This window comes from Ursus arctos, unplaced genomic scaffold (genome assembly GCF_023065955.2).
Source record: "Ursus arctos isolate Adak ecotype North America unplaced genomic scaffold, UrsArc2.0 scaffold_13, whole genome shotgun sequence".
NCBI classification, from domain to species: domain Eukaryota; kingdom Metazoa; phylum Chordata; class Mammalia; order Carnivora; family Ursidae; genus Ursus; species Ursus arctos.
Window position 1 is genome coordinate 51,652,203 of NW_026622797.1, and position 22,601 is coordinate 51,674,803.

General features: G+C 38.0%; 1 protein-coding gene across 3 annotated transcripts in view; it reads left to right on the top strand.

Annotated features, from left to right (window-relative positions):
- Nucleotides 1-22,601, top strand: part of PDSS2 (decaprenyl diphosphate synthase subunit 2) — a 234,171-nt gene that overhangs the window by 88,791 nt on the left and 122,779 nt on the right. For all 3 annotated transcript variants that reach the window (XR_008959010.1, XR_008959011.1, XM_026511702.4), the window contains exon 2: nucleotides 9,833-9,967. Coding sequence is in view for 1 of the 3 variants with exons in the window: in XM_026511702.4 (XP_026367487.1) it covers nucleotides 9,833-9,967 (135 nt within the window). In the remaining 2 variants the exon portion in view is untranslated. The remainder of the gene's footprint in view (nucleotides 1-9,832; nucleotides 9,968-22,601) is intronic.

Consider the following 22,601-nt stretch of genomic DNA (forward strand, 5'->3'; position numbering starts at 1 on the left):
TAAATCTTTAGTTACCATTTGAGTGAAAGTCTTCGTGGTTTTTTGTTGTTTTGTTTTGTTTTGTTTTCCTGGTGGTATGGTTTAATTCTAAGGTGGCCAGCTTACATCTTGCTGCAAACTTGATTAATTATGGCATTATTTTATACTTTTTTATTTCAATCACGTGTCATCAAACTACTGGTGTTAGTGATCATTTCTGAAAAGCTCCTGGCTTGATTTCTGTCGCCCCGCACCCCCCACCCCGCCGCTGCTCGGCAACCCCTGTGCCCTACCCCCATTCTACTTTTCTCTTCTTACTTCCTTTTTTTTTTCCAGCGCCTGTCTCCTGCCACATGCCCATCAAACCTAATTGCAGCTTTGGGAGGGCTTTGGTAAGGCAGTTCCTTGGCCCTGATGTCCCTCAGGGATTTAATTCGGGTGGGATGTGCGTGTGGCCCTCGAGCCATGTCAGTGACGGCTACAGCTCCCAGATTCTAAGAGCTGGTCACCCCAGGCCCTAAAGTTGTTTCAAGTCTAGGGCAGTTTAGTCTCAGGATAGATATGGCAGGAATAATACAATTTGGGTCATTTTGTCAATGGAAATTAACCTCCAGTTCTTCTGCTAATTTTATATAAAAATCTGTGACATGCAGACTATTTTTAGTCTCCCTCAAATTATAGTGCTTTAAAACAATTTTCATGAGTGTTAATTTTTTTCTTTTACAACTGAGTAATATTACTGTCATTGAATTACTAATTACATATTTTTTTTAACAGCACTTCTTTGATACCATTTAAACATTGGCCTTATGTCTAAATCTTAGAGAAATTAAAGGTGAAATATGAGAACCCGCAAGGCACCCAACATAGGACTCTGGGGTTCATTAAATGTGGGTTAAATTTTTTTCTTGAAATGAGAAACACAACTATAATGTAGTAAGTCATCTGCCTTCTTAAAATTCTGTTATTCTTAAAATACAGTACTTTTTTTCTCCAGACTTAAAAAGAGATCTGTGCTCTTACGCATTTTATGAAAGAAATCACCCTTAATCAAAGAATCTGTTTATTAACGCTTATTACCATTTAGGGGTATTTGCTTCCTATCTTGTTTCTTTTCATTTTTTAAACAAAATATTTTAAACATACAGAAAGATACAAGGACGCTTTCTATATGGAACACCTATATAATGATACCCAGATTTAAAACATTAATGTTTGCCATATTTTTTTCTAGTTTTTGTCCTTGGCCTTGTTTATATGCATATGTATGTGCATATATTGAAACATAATTGAGATATTATGTATACAGTTTTACATTCTATCTTCATTTAACATTTTAAGTATTTTTCCATGTCATTAAAAAAGTTTTAATGCTTTCTTGCAACACTAAATTTGTTCTAGTATATGGACAGATTTTTTGTTTTTAAATGGTGATAATTCTATTCCTACTTAATTAATTTCACATTATGCTTCCAGTTCTTTTGACTTTATATATCATATACTTTATGTGACTTAAAACACTGTTTTTCAGAAAACTGCAGGTTGCAACTCATTAGTGCAAAATCAATTTAGCAGGTTGTAGTCAGCATTCAGAAAAATCAGAGTATTTCTAATGGTTCTTTGGCAAAAACTGCACATTGTAGGCAATCCTTATGTTTTAGTTATCTGCATATAAACTTCAAAAAATTGTGTCTAGGAGTTGCCATCACTGTCCTAAAGCATTATTAGGAATCTTATCAATCAACCCATCTCATGTATGTTAGATTTGACAGTTATCTTTGATGCTTACGTTTTTTGGATTGACTTATTGAAATTGGATATATGTAAAGTGGGATAATGAAATAGTAAAACTCTGTACCTCTAGGTGTTAGCAGTGGAGGGAGTTCTTCTCATGGGGGTCTGAGCAGTACTGATTCTTCTGCATTCAGTTTTATTTCAAGGTGCTTTGAGCTGACTTAGGGTGATGGTCCCTTCTTTGTAGGTGGTAAAGTCTTTCCATAATATTTGACTATAAATGTACCAAAAGAGTGTAATTTGAATCATGGCATAAATTAGAATTCTGAACTCTTGAGCATACATCTCAAAAGTTTTCTCTCGTGCCCCAGTTCTGCCATCCTACCTCAACTCTCCATCTGGAAGTAATCTCTACCTTCTGTTCAAAGTGAGGACAAGCCTTCTCTCACGGGCACTGATGCCGCAGTGAATTCAGTCACTTCTCCTAAATGAGGAAACAAAACACACAAACACTGCAATATATTGAGTTCTCTGTATTTAAAACTTAAGGAGTAGGTCCTTTAATGTGGTATAATTCTCATATACGGTAACTTTCCAGCATAGCATTAAAATCCTAGCATGTTTTTTAGGGTATGTTGGGGCTTTTCTCCTGTGTGGCTGTCCCTTTAAAAGAATATACTCTGATTTAGTAAGAGGGACTCAAGACGCAGAGCTGACTGGCCGAATGTAGCAAATGGAGAACAGAAGAGATGAGGAAAGTCGGGAATAGTAGTGGGGCTGTTTGGGTGGGATGTGCAAGATGGAGAATCTGCTGTTCTACTTCTTGAAGCTATTTATTCTCTCATCTTGCATTTTTTTGGAGACCTGTTCTATGTCAGTTACTCTGCTAGGTGCAAGGCATCCAAAGATGACAAGCCTGAGTACCTTCAAGGTTTTCACAGGCTTGTGAGGTGTAGTACCTGTGAGCCAGTAATTAAAGAGGAAGGCCGTAAAGCATGATGAGCCTAGGCTTTGGGGTCCAAATTACGTCTAGATCTTGGCACTTCCGTTACTAGTTGACTGGTGTGACTAGTTATTATTTAATTTTTCTCAGCCTTTTTTCTAATTTTCCTCATCTATAAAGAGATAGTACCAGTTACCTTGCATGGGTTTTGTGAGGTTTCGAGCATATGCACTGAAGACAGTGCATGCCTGGCATTGTAGCATGTTGTAGTTGTCGTTTGTGTCGTTGCTGTCATTTTTATTATTCAGTGTTTTAAGCATGAAACTAGAGGTTTATGATAAGTACCATAAAAGCCCATGGAAGAAGCAGCTACTGGCCCTAGTTTCTGTGCACTGCACTGTTAATAATTCTCTCCCTCCATTGTGCACGCATGTTCACACTTCTTCTGGGTATCTGCGGACACCCCTTTTATTTGTTTGTGGACCCACTGTGTTCCTTCATGTTGGTTACTCATCCTTCCTCTGTCCCCTAAGTAAAGGAATTCTCCAAGATTCCTTTTCTCTTCTCATCCCTTCCCTTGCCTCTTTTCTCTTTTTTTCTTTCCTCGGAATCTCATCCATCAATTCCTACTAATTCAGCCATCACCTCTTTGAAGATGCTTCCCAAATCTGTAGCCACAGCATTCCCAGCTACCTGCTGGGCATCTCCATCTGGCAGTCTTTCTTGCATTCAAAGTTAACATGTCCAAAACTGAGCTCATTAATTCCCCATTAACTCTCCTTTTTCTTCCAATCCCCATGAATGCTAGCATCATCACCTCCAGGAAGCAGGTTTGAACCTCACATTCAGCCCTTATCTTTCCTTCACTGCATGAGGGTCTCCCCTCATGCAGTCAGCTGGCCAGACTAGCCTGTTCCACCTCGGTGCTGCGGCCATCATTCAGCTCTTCTTTTCCATCACTGCTGCCACTGCCCTAATTTAGGCCCTCATTATCTCCCACCCGGACCATTGGAAGAAGCTACTCCTAACTAATCTTCCCTGTCCTTTCCATTGCACCCAACGTGCTACTGCCAGAGGAACGATATTAGGCCCAGAGTAACAGTTTTAGTCTTTAGCTCTGATCACATTACTCGCTTGCTGACAAACCATCCCTGCCTTCAGATTGCCTGCAGAATAAAGTCCCACCGCCAAACCTGACTCTCAAGGCCCTTCATTCTTTAAGCTGTCTTTTTTTTGGGCTTGTTCACCTTCACATATTGCCCAAACGGGTAGCCCCCACAGCTCCTGAACCTGCTCCTCATTCTTCCACCTTCTTATCATGCATAACCTGTCTCTTTCTCCTCAGATGCCCCCCTTTCCATTCCATTAACCCCATTCCAGTCCTACCTCCATTCTCTGCTCAGGGAAGCCTGACCAACTCTCCGGCTCAGTCTGAATGCTATCTCTACTGTCAGGAGCACCTCTAGCAAGAAGCAGTTTTCTTTCTTCCTCTGTGCACTGATGGCTTTTTGTTACTCTGCTACCTTTGGTATCTGTTGCTTGTATTATTCAATTTAAATATATTTGAACCTATTATTATAACTCTTTTATTATATCACTTATTTATTTGTATATACCTCTCATGTTTGGTACATATGTGTTGAAGAAATGGAATTTGAGAGGCTGTATGGAAAGGTGTCAGGGGCCTGGGTGGCTCAGCCCCTTAAGCATCTGACTCTTGACTTTGGCTCAGGTCAGGATCTCTGGGTCGTGAGATCAAGCCCCACGTCAGGCTTTGTGCTGGGCATGGAGGCTGCTTAAGATTCTCTCTCTCTCTCTCTCACTCTCTCTCTCTCTCTAACTCTGTCTCCCCCTCTGCCCCTTTCCCCCTAAAAAAAAAAAAAAAAAAAAAAAAAGTGCCATAGCTGTGATTTGAGGATTTGAAATACAGGATTGGAAGGAAGGTAGTAGCTGTGGGAAGATACGATGATGAGGTGAGAGATGCAGTTAGCCATAAAACCATAACGTGAGAAGGATATAGAGCTGGGTTGCCCAGTTTCACCTATTCAGTCCTTACGTCCATCACGAAATTGTGTCACTATTAGAATATTAGTGAGTGTTTGCTGTTTCCATCTGTTGTAGATCTGGAGCAGAATTTTGAAAGGGGCCAAGTTCCCTCCTACCCTGCCCCCAAATTCAACTACAGACTTTTCAGGATTATATTATTTAAAATTAGTGCTATATCCGTATTAGCTAATTTTCCAGGACTGCATAGTATCCACCATCTATTTAAATTGAATTGCAATATTACTTTAGATTTGGTACCTCTCTCTTATCCACCACGCTACCCCCGTGTTTCTCATTGACTGCTGCAGAAGCCTCCTAACACGTCTCCTCATACCCACTTTGTCTTCCTCCTTCCCTTCCACCTGTGCTGTTTTTCCACTGAGGACAGGATTTTTTGTTTTTTTGGGTTTTTAAAAAATATCTGATTATGTCACCAGCTGCTTAATATAAACTACAGTGGCTTCACATCACTCTTTGGGTAAAGAGCCAAAGTCTTCATATGGCCTGTTCATCCTGTGTGGTCTAGTCCTGTCTGTCTCCAGCCTCACTTTGTACGGTGCTCTCATCCTCACGTATACCTGGTTTTGTGCTGTGGGTATACTCCTCTTGTCTGTTCCCTTCCCACTATCCCCTTTTACACCTATTCTTCCTTTGGGTATCAACTCAGTCATCACTTCCTCAGTGAAGCCTCTGACTTCCCTTGCTAGGTCAGTTTCCCTGTTACAAACCTCCAGGTACCACCTTTTTCCTTTGTGGTATTTATTGCCGTTGTAATTTTACATATCTTTGTGATTCTTTCATTATTTCCAGTCTCTTCCACTAGCTCGCAAGCTCCACGAGCTCCACACCTGGTTTTGCTCGCCACTGCGTCTGTGCCTAGACAGTGCCTAATTTATGGAAGGTGTTCAGTCTGAATTAGTTGAATGACTGACTGACTGACTGACTGACTGACTGAATGAGTGATGAAGTTTTAGTTGACATGAGCTAAAAGGAACACAATTCTGTAGAACTTCAGTGAGAAAGATTTCAAGTTAGTAAATACGGCTTTCATTCATGACACTATAATTTTAACGACAATAAAGGATTCTTCCAATTTTTAGACCTATTATACATATTGTAGGAGTATTAGATAATTAAATAACTGAGGTGAGAGCATAAAGAATCAGAGTAAGAAAGACACTTCAGCTGTCAAATAGTCCAGGCTTCTTTCTAATGTGTGTGTCAGAGGCTGTGCAGCTTCCCGAACATCTCTGTTTAACAAGGGCCTCAGCACCACCAGAGGCTACTTTGTTTTTTAATTTCTTCAGGTTGAGTCAGAATTGGCCTGCTCTATTTCCATATTTTCTACCCAGTCGTGTCAGCTTCTGCAGTAATTCTAGCCCTTTCAGACAAATAGACCACTGTTATGCCTTCCTCTAGCTTTCGTTCTCCCAACTCTTCCCCTCACATGCTATGCTCCTGCCATGTTGGTTCTGGAAATCGCTGTGCCCTCCTGTCTTTCCTTCAAACCCTCACCCCATGTTGTTTCTTCTTTGGAACCCCTTTTTTTTTCTTCCCCCTTCACTTTCCCTTTCAGCTTTAGCTCCCCTGGCTACTTCCTCCTCATCCTTTAGGTGTCAGGGCGGTCTCTTTCACCCCTCTTTGCCCCGGGTTATGTTAGTGGCCCCATCTCTGTGTTCTCACAGCCCTTGTTCATCCCCTAAAGTAGCTCATGCCACATTTTATTGGGATTTTTAATCCAGACTGTATTATCTACAAGAAGGGAGAGCACAGCTCACCAGCCCTCATCATGTCCTCCACTGTTGTTTACACCATGCCTAACAGGCAGCGAGCATTCACTGTATCTTTGCCTGGATAAATTGGAGGACACCAACTTAACTGTTCCCCAAGCTAGCATCCAGAGCCTTTTCTGCAGGCATGCATGTGGCGGTAGAAGATTTCACCGTCTTCTAGACATGCTCGGGCTCATCAGTGTCCCTCCTAAAGAGAGGCACTGAGAAGAACTCGTGCAAAGTACAACTCAGGCAAAGTACAGCCTGGACTCGAATAAACATATTATCTCTATAATATAGAATCCTAGGGATTTTTTTTATGCTCAGAAGCAAACTTTCTTATTTTCTTTTGATTGTGAGCTTATTTTTGAGCTGTGGACTTTTTCTTGGTACTGTTTTTTTTTTAAGGGTGTTAATGAAAGAAATTTAAAGAAGTGGTGTTTGGAAGCAGTTTTTTAATTTACTTAAGCTGTTAATCTCTTCTTCGGGTTGCTAACCACTGTCAGGTGTGCTTTTCTGACGGTCCTCTTGGTTTCTGTCAGCCAGTCCATTACAGTTTCTCTTCCTGACCTTTTCAGAATGCGTTCTCAAAGTGGCAAGTGCTTCAGTGATGTATGATGGTGTTTGCAGAGGGTGGGGGTGTGTGGGAAGAATTCCTCAACTTTTATTATTTTGGGAGGTGGAAAAGGAAATTTATAGGGGATTATGTATGCTGGTAGAGTGGGCTAGACTTTGAGAGATAGGAGGAGAAATGGACTAGAAGAAAGAAAGAAATATGAGTTGAGAAAAAAAATAGGTGGCAAAAAAGTCATAAGGACAGAGAATGTAATTTTCTGATTATGTGATCACCTTCCACCTGCTTCCACAGTGTTACGTACTTTACTCTTGTTGCCTCTTGCATAAAATGACGATGGCAAGTAGACGTCATTAACCTCATTTTATAGCAGAGGTAACAGTCTCCAAGTCATACAGCTAGCGAATGGGAAAAGGATTTTTTTTTAAAAAAAACTGTTTCTGAAGCTGCACTCTTCTAGTTTGACTTATTAGCAAATAGTTTTGTACATGAGATGAAGCAGATTGGAGAGTCACTATAGCTTGATGGTTAAGAGTGTATATAGATTCTAAAGCCAGTTGGCCTGGGTTCAAATCTTGGCTTCGTCAAGGCTCTACTGCCTACCAGCCATGAACAAGTTGCACAATCTCTCGGTGTGCCTCATTCTCCTCATTCATCTGCAAAATCAGAGTAATTGTGGTACCTTCCTTTTAGAGTTTTTGTGAATTAATTTAGTTAATATATAGTAAATTCTTAGAACAATTCCTGCCATATATGAAGCACTATATAGTATTTGTTGCTGTTCTTCTCCTTCTTCTTCTTAGCTTATGTCTGTGTCTTCTGTGAAAGGACCCATCTCTGAGAACTTTGAGGAAGGTGTCAAAACTGTTGTCAGAACTGTTTCATCAGCATGATGTAGTCAGACTTTTCTCCAGTTTCTCGCCCTCTTGGAGGTCTTACTATGTCATCATATCCTTCATCCCTAACCAGGCTCAACCCCCAAAAGACAAGCACATGCACGCGCACACACAGCCTCACCTTCCTCTTTTCCCTTTCTAGAATTAAGAGCCAATTCAGACCTTCTCTTTAATATTATTATCTAGAAAGAGAAGAATAAAGATTCACTTTAGGTCATACATTAATAAGGATCTAGCAGCATAAGTTAAAATTTATAATTCAAAGCAGAAAACTTAGAAAGTGCTCCTGCTCCCACTTTACATTTACTTGTTATAAAGTAGGGTGCTTCCCAGCCTCCCTCCCGTTCAGGTCTGTAGGATCTAAGTAGAAAGCTACATGACAATGAGCAACTTTGGGTATTTCTGATGATTATTTGTTTCTCTTGTGATATAACTTAATTCCTATAAATTAGCTTCTTTTTTCCTAGGAAATTTAAATTACTGACCCCTCAAACTTGCTGACGATCACTTACTGGATTGAGGGGAAAATATAATTAGACAAAGAGCTATATCTGTTCCTTTGCAGAGAGCCTGAAGATCTGCCTTATTTGGAAACCAAGAAGGGTACAAAGGGGCTCTTTTTAAAATTTCTGTTTGGAGGCATGAGGGGCAAAGACTTTTCTTTTCTTTCCTTTTTTTTTTTAAAGATTTTATTTATTTATTCGACAGAGATAGAGACAGCCAGCGAGAGAGGGAACACAAGCAGGGGGAGTGGGAGAGGAAGAAGCAGGCTCATAGCGGAGGAGCCTGATGGGGGGCTCGATCCCATAACGCCGGGATCACACCCTGAGCCAAAGGCAGACGCTTAACTGCTGTGCCACCCAGGCGCCCCGGGCAAAGACTTTTCTTAAGTAGTGAACTAACTCATTAATTTTGGCTGTGTTAATTAATTTAAATTAATTCTTTGTTCAAAATTTACCAAAGAGGACTTAATAACTTAACCAAGTATAATATGATTTTAATACTTTTTTCACTACATTCAAGAACTATGTTTGTGTGTTATTTATGTATGGATATTATCTATTTGATTAGTGCTCATGAGTATATTTCTAAATATTAATTTATTATAATATATTGCCCATTGTTTGTTTGTTTGTTTCTTTCTTTCTCTCTCTCTCTTTGTTGTGATGCCATTTAGTTCTTATATGGCAACCGTTTGCAATACTTGGAGGAAAAAAAAACCCGATTAATTCCTGGCCTTAGTTATAGTAGAAATTATGAAAATTCAATACTCATTGCAAAAATAAAATGACATGCTAAGTTAAAGCCATATTGTTGTCTAGAATGATAATGCTTTCCGTAAATAATAGGAAATGGCAAGACTTGCTGATGGCATACATTTCCATTTTACTTATCAAATAAATTTTTAAGTCATTTGGATTTGTCACTTTAATTCTCTGAGCATCTTCTCTACCTGTGAAGACAGAAATCATTTTTTACCACTCTCCCTTCCCACCATCCTCACCAAATAATATCAGTTCATCCAAGCCATGCAATTTGCATTTCAGTTGCTATTAGCTACCATAGAGCAGTTTAAAACTATGGGTTGAGCAAATGGTTGAGATTGTGAGATGTAGGGTCAGACCATAGGAAAAGCCAGAAAGAGGAGGAAGCCAGATCATTAGGCCCCATAATTGGAGACTGTCACTTTTGAAACCAGTCATGGGTTTCTGTAGTTGTTTCCTGAACTCATTGCTTTCTGCTGTTAGCTCTTTCTTCCCCCGCTTCTCTTTCTTTCCCCAAGTTCCATTCTCTGAGTTTGGAAGTCTGGGTGAATAGTAGCAATTTCCTAACTTGATGTGGCTGATTCTGTGAGAGTATATTAATCCTCTTCTTTCTTTGTTTGCAGGGGGCTTGTTCATGATAGCCGGCATAACCTCCAGTTGAGGGGCTTGGTGGTGCTACTTATTTCTAAAGCAGCTGGGCCCAGCAGCATGAATACTTCATGTCAGAACTATGACATGGTCAGTGGGATCTATTCATGGTAAGAAGAACTTAGTCTTTTGACATTGCTTTCAAAATTGTGTTTCCTTTTCCTGAACAGTGGTCAGCGGAGATCACTATTTAGTTCTTTGTCATTCTATGTCTATTCAAGTACAGATCAACCTATTTTGTTAAAGGTTTAAAAATGTATTTTTATTGTTCTTTTTTTAAAAAAAAGTTTATTTATTTATTTATTTATTTATTTATTTATTTATTTAAGCAATCTGTGCACCCAGTGTGTGGCTAGAACTCATGACCCCAAGATCAAGAGTCGCACCCTCTTCCTGACTAAGCCAGCCAGGCACCTCCCCCTTTTAATATATTTTTATTGTTCTTAACAAGTCTGATAGACTTAGTGGCTCCATGCATAACTGGTAAATTTCCCTGTACATTTGTTTTGAGAACTTTCATTTCTGTTCTGGCCATTTAAAGTTTTCTATTCATGACTACCCCTCCTTTGCCGTCATAGTATCATTGTTTCTCTATAGAGATTTAGTACGGGATTTGATTTTTAAACCTACTCAAAATGATACCTAACTATAAAATAATGTTGCAACTATCATTTTAGGAGAAGTAGTGTACTTCAGTGCTGTATTTATTATGCTTATTTTTATGGTGAAGAGGTTTTTACTAAGCTTACTGGAATAAGAAATTTTTTCTCCTACATATTTAGACTAAAAAACAAATGTGTGAGTATGAGTCATTTTTGCTTCCTATAATACAAACTTAAAATTTTCAGTTTTATTTTTTTTTAAATCACTGCATAAAATAATCACTGCATATTTTTTAGTAATAGCATATCAACAATAACTTTATTTAACTTAGTATTTATTGTACTTGACCATGTGTTAAAAGCCTCTCTGGAGCCCCTTCAGGTGGACTTTGCCCTGCGAAATTAAAACCACTCTAAAAACAGGGGTGACAAGGAAATTTTCCTCACAAAAGGAAGCATTTCTAGGAAGTTTGACTTATGGCTAACATATCTTATGGATTTGCTTTAAAAATCAATCCATACCTTAGTTTTTTTTGTTCCTAGTTGTTTTATCCATACATTTCTTCTTATATGGTATTTAGAAATGACTACTGTTTACCAGCTGTGAAGTCTAATGACCCTTCCTCATTTACAAGCAAGCAGAGTTATTACTGTCATGGCTACAAATGACCCCTCCTCCAGTCAGGGTAATTTTGCAGACCTTTTACCATTTATCCATGCAAGTATCTTCACCAAAAAGGATACCTTAGGATCATTTTCAGTCCCTACTCACTGTGAAATAATTTATTTTTGTTTAGTATTTTGTAGGTTACTGACCGTTTTTATTATAGTTATCTCATTTGATCCTTACAAAAATGCTATAGGTAAGAGTTGTCGTTACACTTATTTTACTCTTGAGCAAACGAGTTTCAAAAATCTTGAGATTTTTTTCGAAGTGGCGCAACTGGCAAATGAGACAAGTTGAGGATCCAGCTACAGTTCTTTTCCTTCCAAATTTCATATTTTTTTTCTTGATTCCATTCTGCTTGTCTAGTCTGATTCAACGAACTTACTTCCCATACAGGTTAGACTATCCATTAAATTAGTATGCCAGAAAGGGTCTTCTTGTAAGCGTGTCTTTGAAAAACTTCTGAACGGAAAGTAAGTTGGCACATCTTTTATACCTTTACATCCTTCCCCCAACCTGTTTGAGTTACAGCTCAAAACTTTACCTTATGAGTTTTGTAAAGAGCCCTTGCTTGAGTTTAGTTGAATTAACTGAGAAAACACATAAAGATCTGTAACAAATACCAATAACCTTGTTAATCCCTGGAAAGCAAATGGATCCCATAGCACCTTGTATCCCATGTATCTCTGTTTCCTTTAGGAGCTCTGTTGATTTTCAGTCTGTCGACTTTGACCCTATTTGATTGGTCAGGCTTCTGCTCTTGCAATTAGGTAACCATACATACCTCTAATGAACACCAGCTATATTTTATTATCTCACATTCTAAATTAAAAACAACCCTTGGAAAGTACTATTTGATGCATAGTAGGTGTTCAATAAATATTTGCATAAATGAATTATTCCCATTTTGCAGAAAAAGAAATTAATACTGAAATTAAGAATTGTCTGAAATCTTCTAGTTGGAAAGCGATAGAGTTGGGATTTAAATCCCGCTGTTACTCTTAAGTGTGCCCCCTTTCTACTATGCAGGTGCTGATATCCGTGTGCACAGTGTACTGTGATGTGATCTTGTGTTTTGAATTTCTTATCTAGCCACTTTGCATCGCCTTCTGATCCTTTATAGGAATATAACACATTTGACAGACGATTGTAACATGAACAATTGTAAAAGAACTTTACAAAAGAGTAGGTGGTACATTATGAATATAAAAACTTTATAAATAAAATAAATGGGTTTCATACCCAAGTGTATAGGATCCATAATTATGTTTAGCAAATAATCCTGGTGTGTTGTTCCAGGCTATTTTCTATAATCAAACTTAATCTAGTAAGTCGTTGGTGATGCTTGGGTGTTTTACACACTTGTTAATGTGAAAATGTAATTTGGCACAATACTATGAGAAACCATAATTTGTTTCTCTACCACTGAAGTCATTTGTTTGGCTCTTGCTTCCTTAATTGTTCAAGTGTAACTTTTGCTGGAGGCTTGTATCTATAATGCCACGGTGAATTATTTAACATTTGAGGGAAGTACTGACTTGGGAGCTTTTTAATTCACCTCCAAACTGCTGGGATTTACATTGTCTGTGTTTTTCTCTCATAAACTTGACTTTGAGGTCAGATAATGGGACCTGAGTAAATTACCTAAGGGACCAAAAGTGAGTTAGGTGACCAAATCTTTTGTTTGGCCTAAGGATATAACTGATGGATATAACCTGTGGATATGTTTAGGAAACTTACCATTTAGTGGCCAAGAGAGGCAGAAGCGAGGTTTAAATGTAATAACTACATTTTGAAAAACAGGTAAGAGAGCTTCATTTATAAAATTGCACTATAAACATTTACTGTAGCCTTTTGCCAACAAGGCTGTGGACTTTAGTTTTATTCCACCAATCCTGACTTTTAAAAAATTGGTTGCAGGGGCGCCTGGGTGGCACAGCGGTTAAGTGTCTGCCTTCGGCTCAGGGCGTGATCCTGGCGTTATGGGATCGAGCCCCACATCAGGCTTCTCTGCTATGAGCCTGCTTCTTCCTCTCCCACTCCCCCTGCTTGTGTTCCCTCTCTCGCTGGCTGTCTCTATCTCTGTCGAATAAATAAATAAAATCTTTTAAAAAAATAAATTAAAAAATAAATAAATAAATAAAAAATTGGTTGCAAAAGTGATCAATCAAAAAAGTATTACTATAATGTTGTATGTTGGCAGATGGTGACTATACTTATGGTGGTGAGCACTCAGTAACGTATGGAGCTGTCACATCACTGTTGCACACCTGAAACTAATATAACATATGTCAACTATACTTCGATAATAAAAAATTAATATTTAAAAGTATTACTAAATTGCAGGGTATCCCTAGCCACTCCTGAGAAGATAAATTTATAACTTTCTATTATCTTAATGATAGAATATTTTTATTTTATGTGAAAAAAATCATTACAATTTATAAAAATAATGATATTACAAAGTGTAGACTTCTCTAATGTAACATAATTATTAAGTTTAAAGAAATTTAGGTGAATTTTCAGCTTTCTCGGTTGTTTTAGCAAAAATTGATTCAATTATTTTTTTTGTCTAACTGTTATAAACAGACCACATGTTTTCATTCTACCTTCATTGCCTGCAATTTCCCAACACATTTTCTTAACTGTGGTAGAAGAGATTGAAACAAGTTTGCCAAACACATTTTCTTTTCCCCCTGCCTACTCAGCTAGACTACCCTGCCCAGCTCTGTACGTATTTACAGCACACCAGTGCCTTGGACAGAGTATTCTTTTAAATCTTTGCATGGCTAGAACATAAATGTAGTAGACCAAAATAAACATTAGAATCATACATTTTACAGTGTGTGACTTTTAGAGTAGTTTAACATGGACTGTATCTCACAGTGACTGTACCTTATTATGTCCTTCTCAACTTCTAATTCAGGACGTGAGCTGTAAAGCAGACTCTAACGTACTCTTCACAGAACATGAAAAAGTCTCAAATTTTTAAGTGAGTTATTGTGTAAAATAAGATGTAAAGTGACATTTCAAAGAAGAAAAGTATTAGTGGAATATCATTAAAAAACACAAAAAATAACACACATAGTGCTGCAGAATAGCTACTAAATTTTTTGTTTATTTTATCTTATTTTTAAAGTTCTATTTATTTGAGAGAGAAAGATCAGGGGGAGGGGAAGAGGGAGAGGGAGAGAGAGAATCCTCAAGCAGACTCCCTGCTGAGCACAGAGCCCTGTGTGGACCCTCAGCCAGGACTCTGAGATCATGACCTCAGTCGAAATCATTAGAGCCAGCTGCCTAACTGACTGAGCCACCCAGGCACCCCTAATTTTTGTTAAATCCCATCAGAAGTTTATTTTGTTTTCCCTTCATATTTTGACCTGTTCCTTCTTTCACTGTGTTTTATTTACTCACCTCTGATTTCCGCAGCTTCCATTCTGGCATCTATATGGCTTAAAGTTTTACTGGTAGGTTTTTAGACTCTTCTGAGTTTATGTTGTCCTCAATTCCATTTCCAGAGGGAGGAGAATGAGCTGTGCTGGGGAACCGGTGTAGTGACAGTATTCCTTCTGGGTGATAGGTGAGCTGATGAATAAGAATAAAATTATGGACTGATCATTTTCTGTATTTATTTGTAATACTGATAACAGAAGACTGTGTATTTTGTGTGCTATGAAACATAGTTCAGATAGTCTGTTTTCTCCATGTTATCCCAGCATTCGGCATATTCCTAACACATTGATGGCAGTCAATGACTAATGATCATAGCCGATTAATAATAATTTTAAATTATTATTTTTAAAATTTTTATTATTATTATTTCTTCAAGCAAGGAAGACCTTCCTAAAAGGTTCCAAAACTCTGAAACTATAAACAAAAAACACATTTGACTGCAAGACAGATAATTCTTCAGTGGGGAAAAATTACCATAAAGTCAAAAGAAAATGCCAAAGTTACAAAAATATTTGCAACATGCAAGCCAAAGGGCCAATTTTTAATAAACAAGTCAGTTGAAGATCTTATAAATCCAGAAGAAGGTAATATAACACAAACATGGATTAAAGAAATGAACAGACTGTTCAGTGAAGAAGAATCATAGATGGTTAGTAAATAACAGGGGAAAAAGGTTGAAATTGATCATAATGGACAAATTAAAACAAAATCAGTTTTCCCTTGTTAGTTTGGCAAAGATTAAAAAGTTTGCTACCCAGTGTTTGTGAGTGTGTAAGGAAGTAAGCACGTGAATGCTTTGTTAGTAGGGACATTAATTGATATAGTTACTTAGAAAATAATTTGGTAACTAGCAGTTATAAACAGACCACATATTTTCATTCTACCTTTGTTGCCTGAAATTTCCCAACACCTCTTATTTAACTGATAAAAGAGATTGGAACAAGTTTGCCAAGCACATTTTCTTTTCTTCCTGACTATTCAGCTAGACTACATTGCCCAGCTTGGGGTAGCTATAGCATTTTTAGCCATAAATTTTATTTTAATCCATCTACCCTTTGATTGAGCAAAACTGCTGATGCGTTAACATAAATGCTCAAAGATGTATGTATAAGAATGCTTTTTGTAGCAGAGTTTGCAAGAATAACAGCAACCCCCCAAAAAGGAAAAAAAGCATCCACCAGTAGAGCCCATGTTGTTTCTGATGCAGGGGAGTATCAAATGAATTCTTAAAAGGATTAAGGAGGTCTTTTTGTCTGATCTGGAAAGATCTCAAAGAATCAAAAAAAGCAAGATGCAGAAACATATTATAGTTTGATCCCATTGGGGCTTGAGTGGGTGGACAGTGGACTTTTCTATGCATGGAAAATGCTTTAAAAGAGACACAAAGAGTTAATTGTGGTCACTTCTGGGGAGGGGAAACTGGTGGGGGGAAATGGGATGAGAGACTTCATTCATTTTATGTCCTCTTTGGTGGTCTGAATTTTTTTTAACTGTATATATGTTTTACTTACGCACTTCATAAAAACCGGTAAAAGCTTGGTAGTTAGCTTAGTCCTGCTATTAGAATGAGGACCTTAGAGTCCTTGGGCTGACCTGAACTTTTATCTTTTGCCCTTTTTGGCAAGATCAAGTAGTCTATGAAAATGCATAAAGTATAGTTGTTGTTGCTGTTGTTTTTATAAAGAAAGCAGGAGTGAAGCAAAATGATTTACTTTCTTAGGTTTACCATCCGTGTTAAAATAGACACCATCGGGGTGCCTGGGTGGCTCACTTGGTTAAGCATCCAACTCTTGATTTTGGCTCAAGTCATGATTTCACCATCATGGGATTGAGCCCCACGTTGGGCTTTGCACTCAGTGGGGAGTCTGCTTCAGATTCTCTCTCCCTCTTCCTTCTGCTCACTCTCTCTCTCTCAAATAAATAAATAAAATCTTAAAATGAACACCATCAATTTCTTGGTAACTATGCTAATTCTTTTTTTAACTCAGTGTATTATTCAGTTCATTAAGGTTAAATTAATGATTATATCCTAAGGTCATTGTTGGGCTTTAAGAATAATCACCAAAAAAAAGCATTATAAACATAACTATAAGTTAAATCCAGAAAACATCGTAATAAAATGACTCATGTTAACAGTGCTTTCTCCTCTAAGAGAAAGCTTGTCAGGCTTGGGATTCTGTCACAGAAGAAGTGGTGGTAGAATATTTGAAGGCCTAAATGAAATCTTAATTTAAGGAGAAAGGTGGAAAATTTTAAAAATGGTAAAAGAAGTGAGTTCTGTTGTTGTTTATAAATCTTTCCATTTAGGGGATTAGTCTTGGTCTCAGCTGCAGATACTGTAGTTCATAATTTATCGTTTTAATGTGGTATGAATTTCTGATGACTTCTAGTCATGGTAGCAGTAGACCATCAATCTTCACCTTCATACCACACATTAGAATTTGTCTAGTACTTAAAAGTGCCGAACAAAATTAAGAAACCATATTTACCTTGAAGATTGACCAAATCAAAGAATGATCAAATGAGGCTTGGGACACCTGGGTAGCTCAGTTGGTTAAGAATCCAACCTGTGATCTCAGCTCAGGTCATGATCTCAAGGTCCTGAGATCGAGCTTCACCTCCAGCTCCTCTCCGGAGGAGTCTGCTTGAGATTCTCTCCCTCTGGCCCTTCCTTCACTCATGCTCGCTCTCTCTCTCTCTCTCAAATAAATAAATCTCTAAAAAAGAAATGAGGCTTAAGTAGGAACATGTTAATTATACTTATTTAGGGCTCAATTACATTAATGTGAAATAATATTGAAATATGTAGCATTAAAGTATAGTTGTTTTTTTTTTTAAGATGACATATGTAAATACTAGAAAAGAGTGGAAGAACGTCACCCTCCTGATGATGACAGTGGTTGGAAGAAGCAGGGAGGGGGAGGCTTGGGAAGAGCTATAAGGAAATCATCAAAGGGGACTTTATTTGCAACATTTAACTTTTTTATAAAGAGAATCTATTCATATTATTTTGTATGATGAAAATTAACTTGAAACTTAAAAGAATGTTATATTTCATACTTATAAAGCAATAAAAACCTATTTTAAAATGTATCTTTTTTTTTTTTTTTTAAAGATTTTATTTATTTATGTGACAGAGAGACAGCCAGCGAGAGAGGGAACACAAGCAGGGGGAGTGGGAGAGGAAGAAGCAGGCTCATAACGGAGGAGCCTGATGTGGGACTTGATCCCAGAACGCTGGGATCACGCCCTAAGCTGAAGGCAGACGCTTAACCGCTGTGCCACCCAGGCGCCCCTAAAATGTATCTTTTTGTACAAGAATCTTGAAAATGAGGAGTGCTTATTGACAGTGATTTAAAATGATTATGCCGAATAATTGAATTTAGAGTATGCTTTTGAAGATAATTTCCTAAAGATATCTCAGCTCCCTTTCAGAGAGGTTTCAAGAGATGAAAGCATGTGCACTTTGAGTGCATATTCCTATTGGTGGTATTCTACTTACAACAATAAAAATAAACTCCAGATACAAATCTAGCAATATTACTAATTCATTACAACCAGTACTTATTTTCTTCATTAACTTTTTATTGTTATTTTCAACTTACACAGCATGCACAAATGCAGCAATTATATGTTGAACAAGAAAGGGGAAGGCTCTTTATGTTCAGCGTACTGTACATCACAAGTCATTACTTCACCAGAGCTGTTGGAAAAACACAAAATAAGAACAGCCTCTTACAAAACAAGTATAATTAACCACAAAAAGTAGGTGGGCTCAGCTACTAATCTACTCAGCTGAGAGTTCGTTTATTGTATATAAATATCTTGCTATAGATTAGCCTGCCTGACTACATCACAGCAAAAAACACACTGCATAAATTGTTTTGGTATTGGTACCAAAGAAGGGCTGTGTTGACTAGCAAGAAGCCATAGTCAAAGGCAATGTCCAGTGTCTAATTCTGCATTTTATTTATTTATTTGAGAGAGACACAGAGAGAGTACAACTGGGGCGGGAGGAGGGGATGCAGAGGGAGAGTTCTGGAAAAGCAGACTCCCTACTGAGCAGGGAGATCCACTTGGGGCTCAATCTCTGGACCCTGAGATCATGCCCAGGGCCAAAGGCAGACACTTAGCCGATTGAGCCACCCAGGCTCCCCTAATTCTGCATTTCAAATAGGGCTTAATTCTTGACATTCGTTGTAACAAAATGTTATGTTTATACGTAGAAGACTTGCAGTCACTTAAAATGCTTAGTGGCAGAGTTTGCTTAATAGCTTCATTCTTCCTGTTGATCCTTTGAACCCAGATTCAAGGCACCCCCACCAGTGGACAGTGTGGTGTAACAGAGACATGGGTATAAGGGCTAGAGATCTGGGTTCTTGTCTCAAATGTATAGCTGACTGGTTATTTGACCTAAGCCAGTCCCTTAATCGCTCTGTGTCATTACTTATCTATAAGATGGGGATAATAATGGGCTTCAGGTCAAGGAGCTCAACTAACAGGACACATACACAGCTAGGTTCAGAGTAGCGTGTGATACGATATGACACATCCTGACTACCTCCTGTCTGCAAGGCACAGGGCTAAGCATGCAAATATTAATAAGAAATAGTCTCTGGCCTTTAGTGACAAGGTGAGAAAAGAATTTATGTATCTAGTAGCCATCTGACACTATTGATGCAATTTCATTTCTATAACTCTGTTTCTGCAACTTAACTTTAAGCTATAACCATATTCACTATTGGGTCCATAATCCTTCCATATTTAATAAAATTAAATTTGTTTAATAAAGACAGATAATCCTTAACACCTCTCGGGTGAGATGCTACTAGAGAACTGGCATCTACAGTGCCCGAGAAACTCCCTTCTCCACTATGCTCTTGGATTTTTCTCACTCTTGGATTGTGTAGCTGGCTGATGGTGATAATAGAGGAAAAGAGAGCAGATCCTTAGGTTGGTTATCTCTAATCCTGGCATCCTTCCTCCCTGTCGTTACTGGTATCTTGGGTCTTCATTTTCTTCTGTTAAGATTCCCCAATTCCCTCCTCCTTTTCTCAAGTTTTTAAGTTTGTAAGTGGACTAAAATATCCTTAATTCTTCACTGATGTCCCATTCCCTGCAGGATTAAACACGAATTTCTTACAGCAATTCCTAGCAGCCCTAGAATAGAAGTGGAGAAGGTAAAAGCATGATCAGTGTTTTTCTTTGCCCACCAAGAAAAGGATATATGCAGAGGAATGCTTGACCTAATAAATTATTTAGGTGTGGGGCACCTGGCTGGCTCAGTTGGAGGAATATGCGACTCTTGATCTTGGGGTCATGAGTTCAAGCCCCATGGGGATAGCAATTACTCAATAAATAAATAAACTTAAAAAAAATTATTTAGGTTTGATGAAGAAGAAAGTGAGGCTGAGGGAGTCCAAAATTAGGGAGAAAATAGTGATCAAGGTCTGGAGGTCTTGATGATTCATATTCTGGGTTGGAGTAGTAATGAGGGAGCTCAGACGTTAGGAGGTTGAAGATAGAAAGTAGGAGGTTCACAATGAACATTTTAGAAGTAGAACAGTTCTGAATGGTAAGTTCCAGTCGTGCCTGAGGGTGAGGTTGATGGAAAATAGTAGAGATTGAGTTGAGTAGATTGAGAAACTGCGGGCGAGCAGTTCATGTGATTGAAGTCAGCCAGGAGAACAACAGAACGGAACGAGATGCCAAGGACTCCGATGAAAACAGAGTAACAGAGGAGAGGAGTGGCAGCGGAAAGTAATGTAGAGGATCTGTGGTTTTCTCAGGATGGTGAAGAAATAATGAGTACACTGGTCCCAACTCTCAACTCCTCAGCCTGTGGCTTATAGGTGGTTAAATGTATCCACTCAAAAAGATACAGGGCTTTTACAGGAAAAGCCATGGCTCTGTTAAAGCCAGAACCTAGAAGGAATGTTCTGTGAGTTTTTAGAACACTTAACACACTGTTTTGTGATGACTAATTTATGTATATGTTTTCCCCCTGGACAGTACCTTTTAGAGGAAAGGGCCTGTGTTTTCGTCATCTTCCAACTCAGCATATCTCCCACTACTGAGCCTTCTGTTATATTTTGTGTCTTTGAGACACTTCTTGTGTGTCTTGCAATAACTTATGAACCTATCTTATCCCTCTACTAGATTTGTTCATTCACTCATTAACTAATTCATTCATTTATTCAACGACTATTTGTTGAGCACCTGCTGTGTGCAAGGCTGAGTGTGATAAATACAGAAAAATAGTAATTATTACTGTAGCTAACACCTATTATGTTTTTTATATGTCTGGTACCAGTTCCATGTGCTTTATATATTAATTGAATCCTTATGACATTAGTTAAGAAAATTGCTTTTCTTGGGAAACAGGCTTATAGAAATTTAGTAATTTGATCAAGTTTATAGTGTAAGTGAATGGCGGAAGAGGGATTGAAAACCCATTCGACCATAGAATCCATGTTCTTTCCATTACTGAATGTGGCTTCTGGAATAGGGTGCCCTAAATATACTTTCTTACTCATCTTGACATCCTCAGCACTAAACACAGATTTTTATGTTCTATGTTTGGTGGTGCTGAATTGTGTAGTTAGATAGAAACGAGGTTTTCTTTAGCCACCAAAGCCCTAGCACTATGGTAGGCACTCAAGTGCTCCATGAATTAGTGTTGATTTATTGAGACAAAATTTCTTTTTGTTTTGAGGTTGAATGTGGATCATGATAGGGCTCTCTACAATTTAAAAATAAAAATGTTTACATTTGCAAACCGTATCTCTTTAACTGTGCATTTCCTTTCACAAATTTATTCTTTATCTATTGGGAAAAACAGATAACTGTTATGTTTTTCTTGATACACGAACCACTTTCTAAAATAATCTTGTGCCCTAAGAAGATGTTCTGTCTAATGAGCTTTTCCTATAGACCAGGAACAAACTGTATTTCATTGGTCATTAATCCTGAAATACTCTGTGCTACAAATTTTGGTATTGAAAACCACTATATTCACACTCATTGGAGGCACTGTTTCAAGGAAATACTTGGATAATTATGCACCTACAAGATTTGCTGCTGTCCATGGGTAATTTACATCCTGCAGAAATATAGAGCTTCTATTACTCTACTGTAATTACTTACATATTCATGGCAAATAATGATGTAACGGATTTTTAGAGGCTGTGCATAAGAGAACCAACAAACTGAGACGCAAAACAAGTTTCCACCCCTTCTCTCCAAAGCTATAGTTAATCACTTGAACACTATCCAATATAGCAGAAAGCTGGCAGACTTTTCTTTGCAGCAGGCTATGTAAAAATGTTTATAATTTACAGCTTATTATGCCATGCAAACGACTGTGTTCTCAGTGAAGGAGAGTGAGAAAATACGGCTGCGAAATTACTGAACTCCCCTTTGTTAGTTGTTTACTGGCAACAGTGGAAGGATTCTTTGCACTTAAAAATGCATTTCTGTATTTAATTTTATATCATTCAGTGCAGGATTTTTTTTTAAATGGGAATTTACTTTTTATCTCTCTTTGTAGATAGGCCAGAGCAGTTTTAATTTAACAAAAACAATAAGCTGAAAAATCAGAATTGTCAGGGAATTTTGGTAGAATAGTAGTAAATTATTAGTTCAATTTGTGGTTTAAATTGTGCAAAACCCATTCTTTTTGACACACCTGCAGTGTTTCATAGTCAGCTTGTTCTTTTCAAACGTACCTGATGCAAAGTCTGTTTGGCTGGAAGTTCACCCTCTTCAGCAATAGTTAGAGGGGTGGGCAAGGTAACCTGGACCTCTTTGTGATCCATTCAACATATCTACCCATTTTAGGTCTTTCCTTAGCATTTTCTCATTTCTCATTTCCCCCCTCTTAGATTCATAAAGCCCCTAAAGTCAGGTACCACGTGGTCTTTTATGGTTTACATTCTCTCTGTGTCTGGTATGCTATTGCAAACTTATCCTCCATAAATATGCCTGAGACCATGACCTTCATTTTGGTAGGAAGGTAACTCC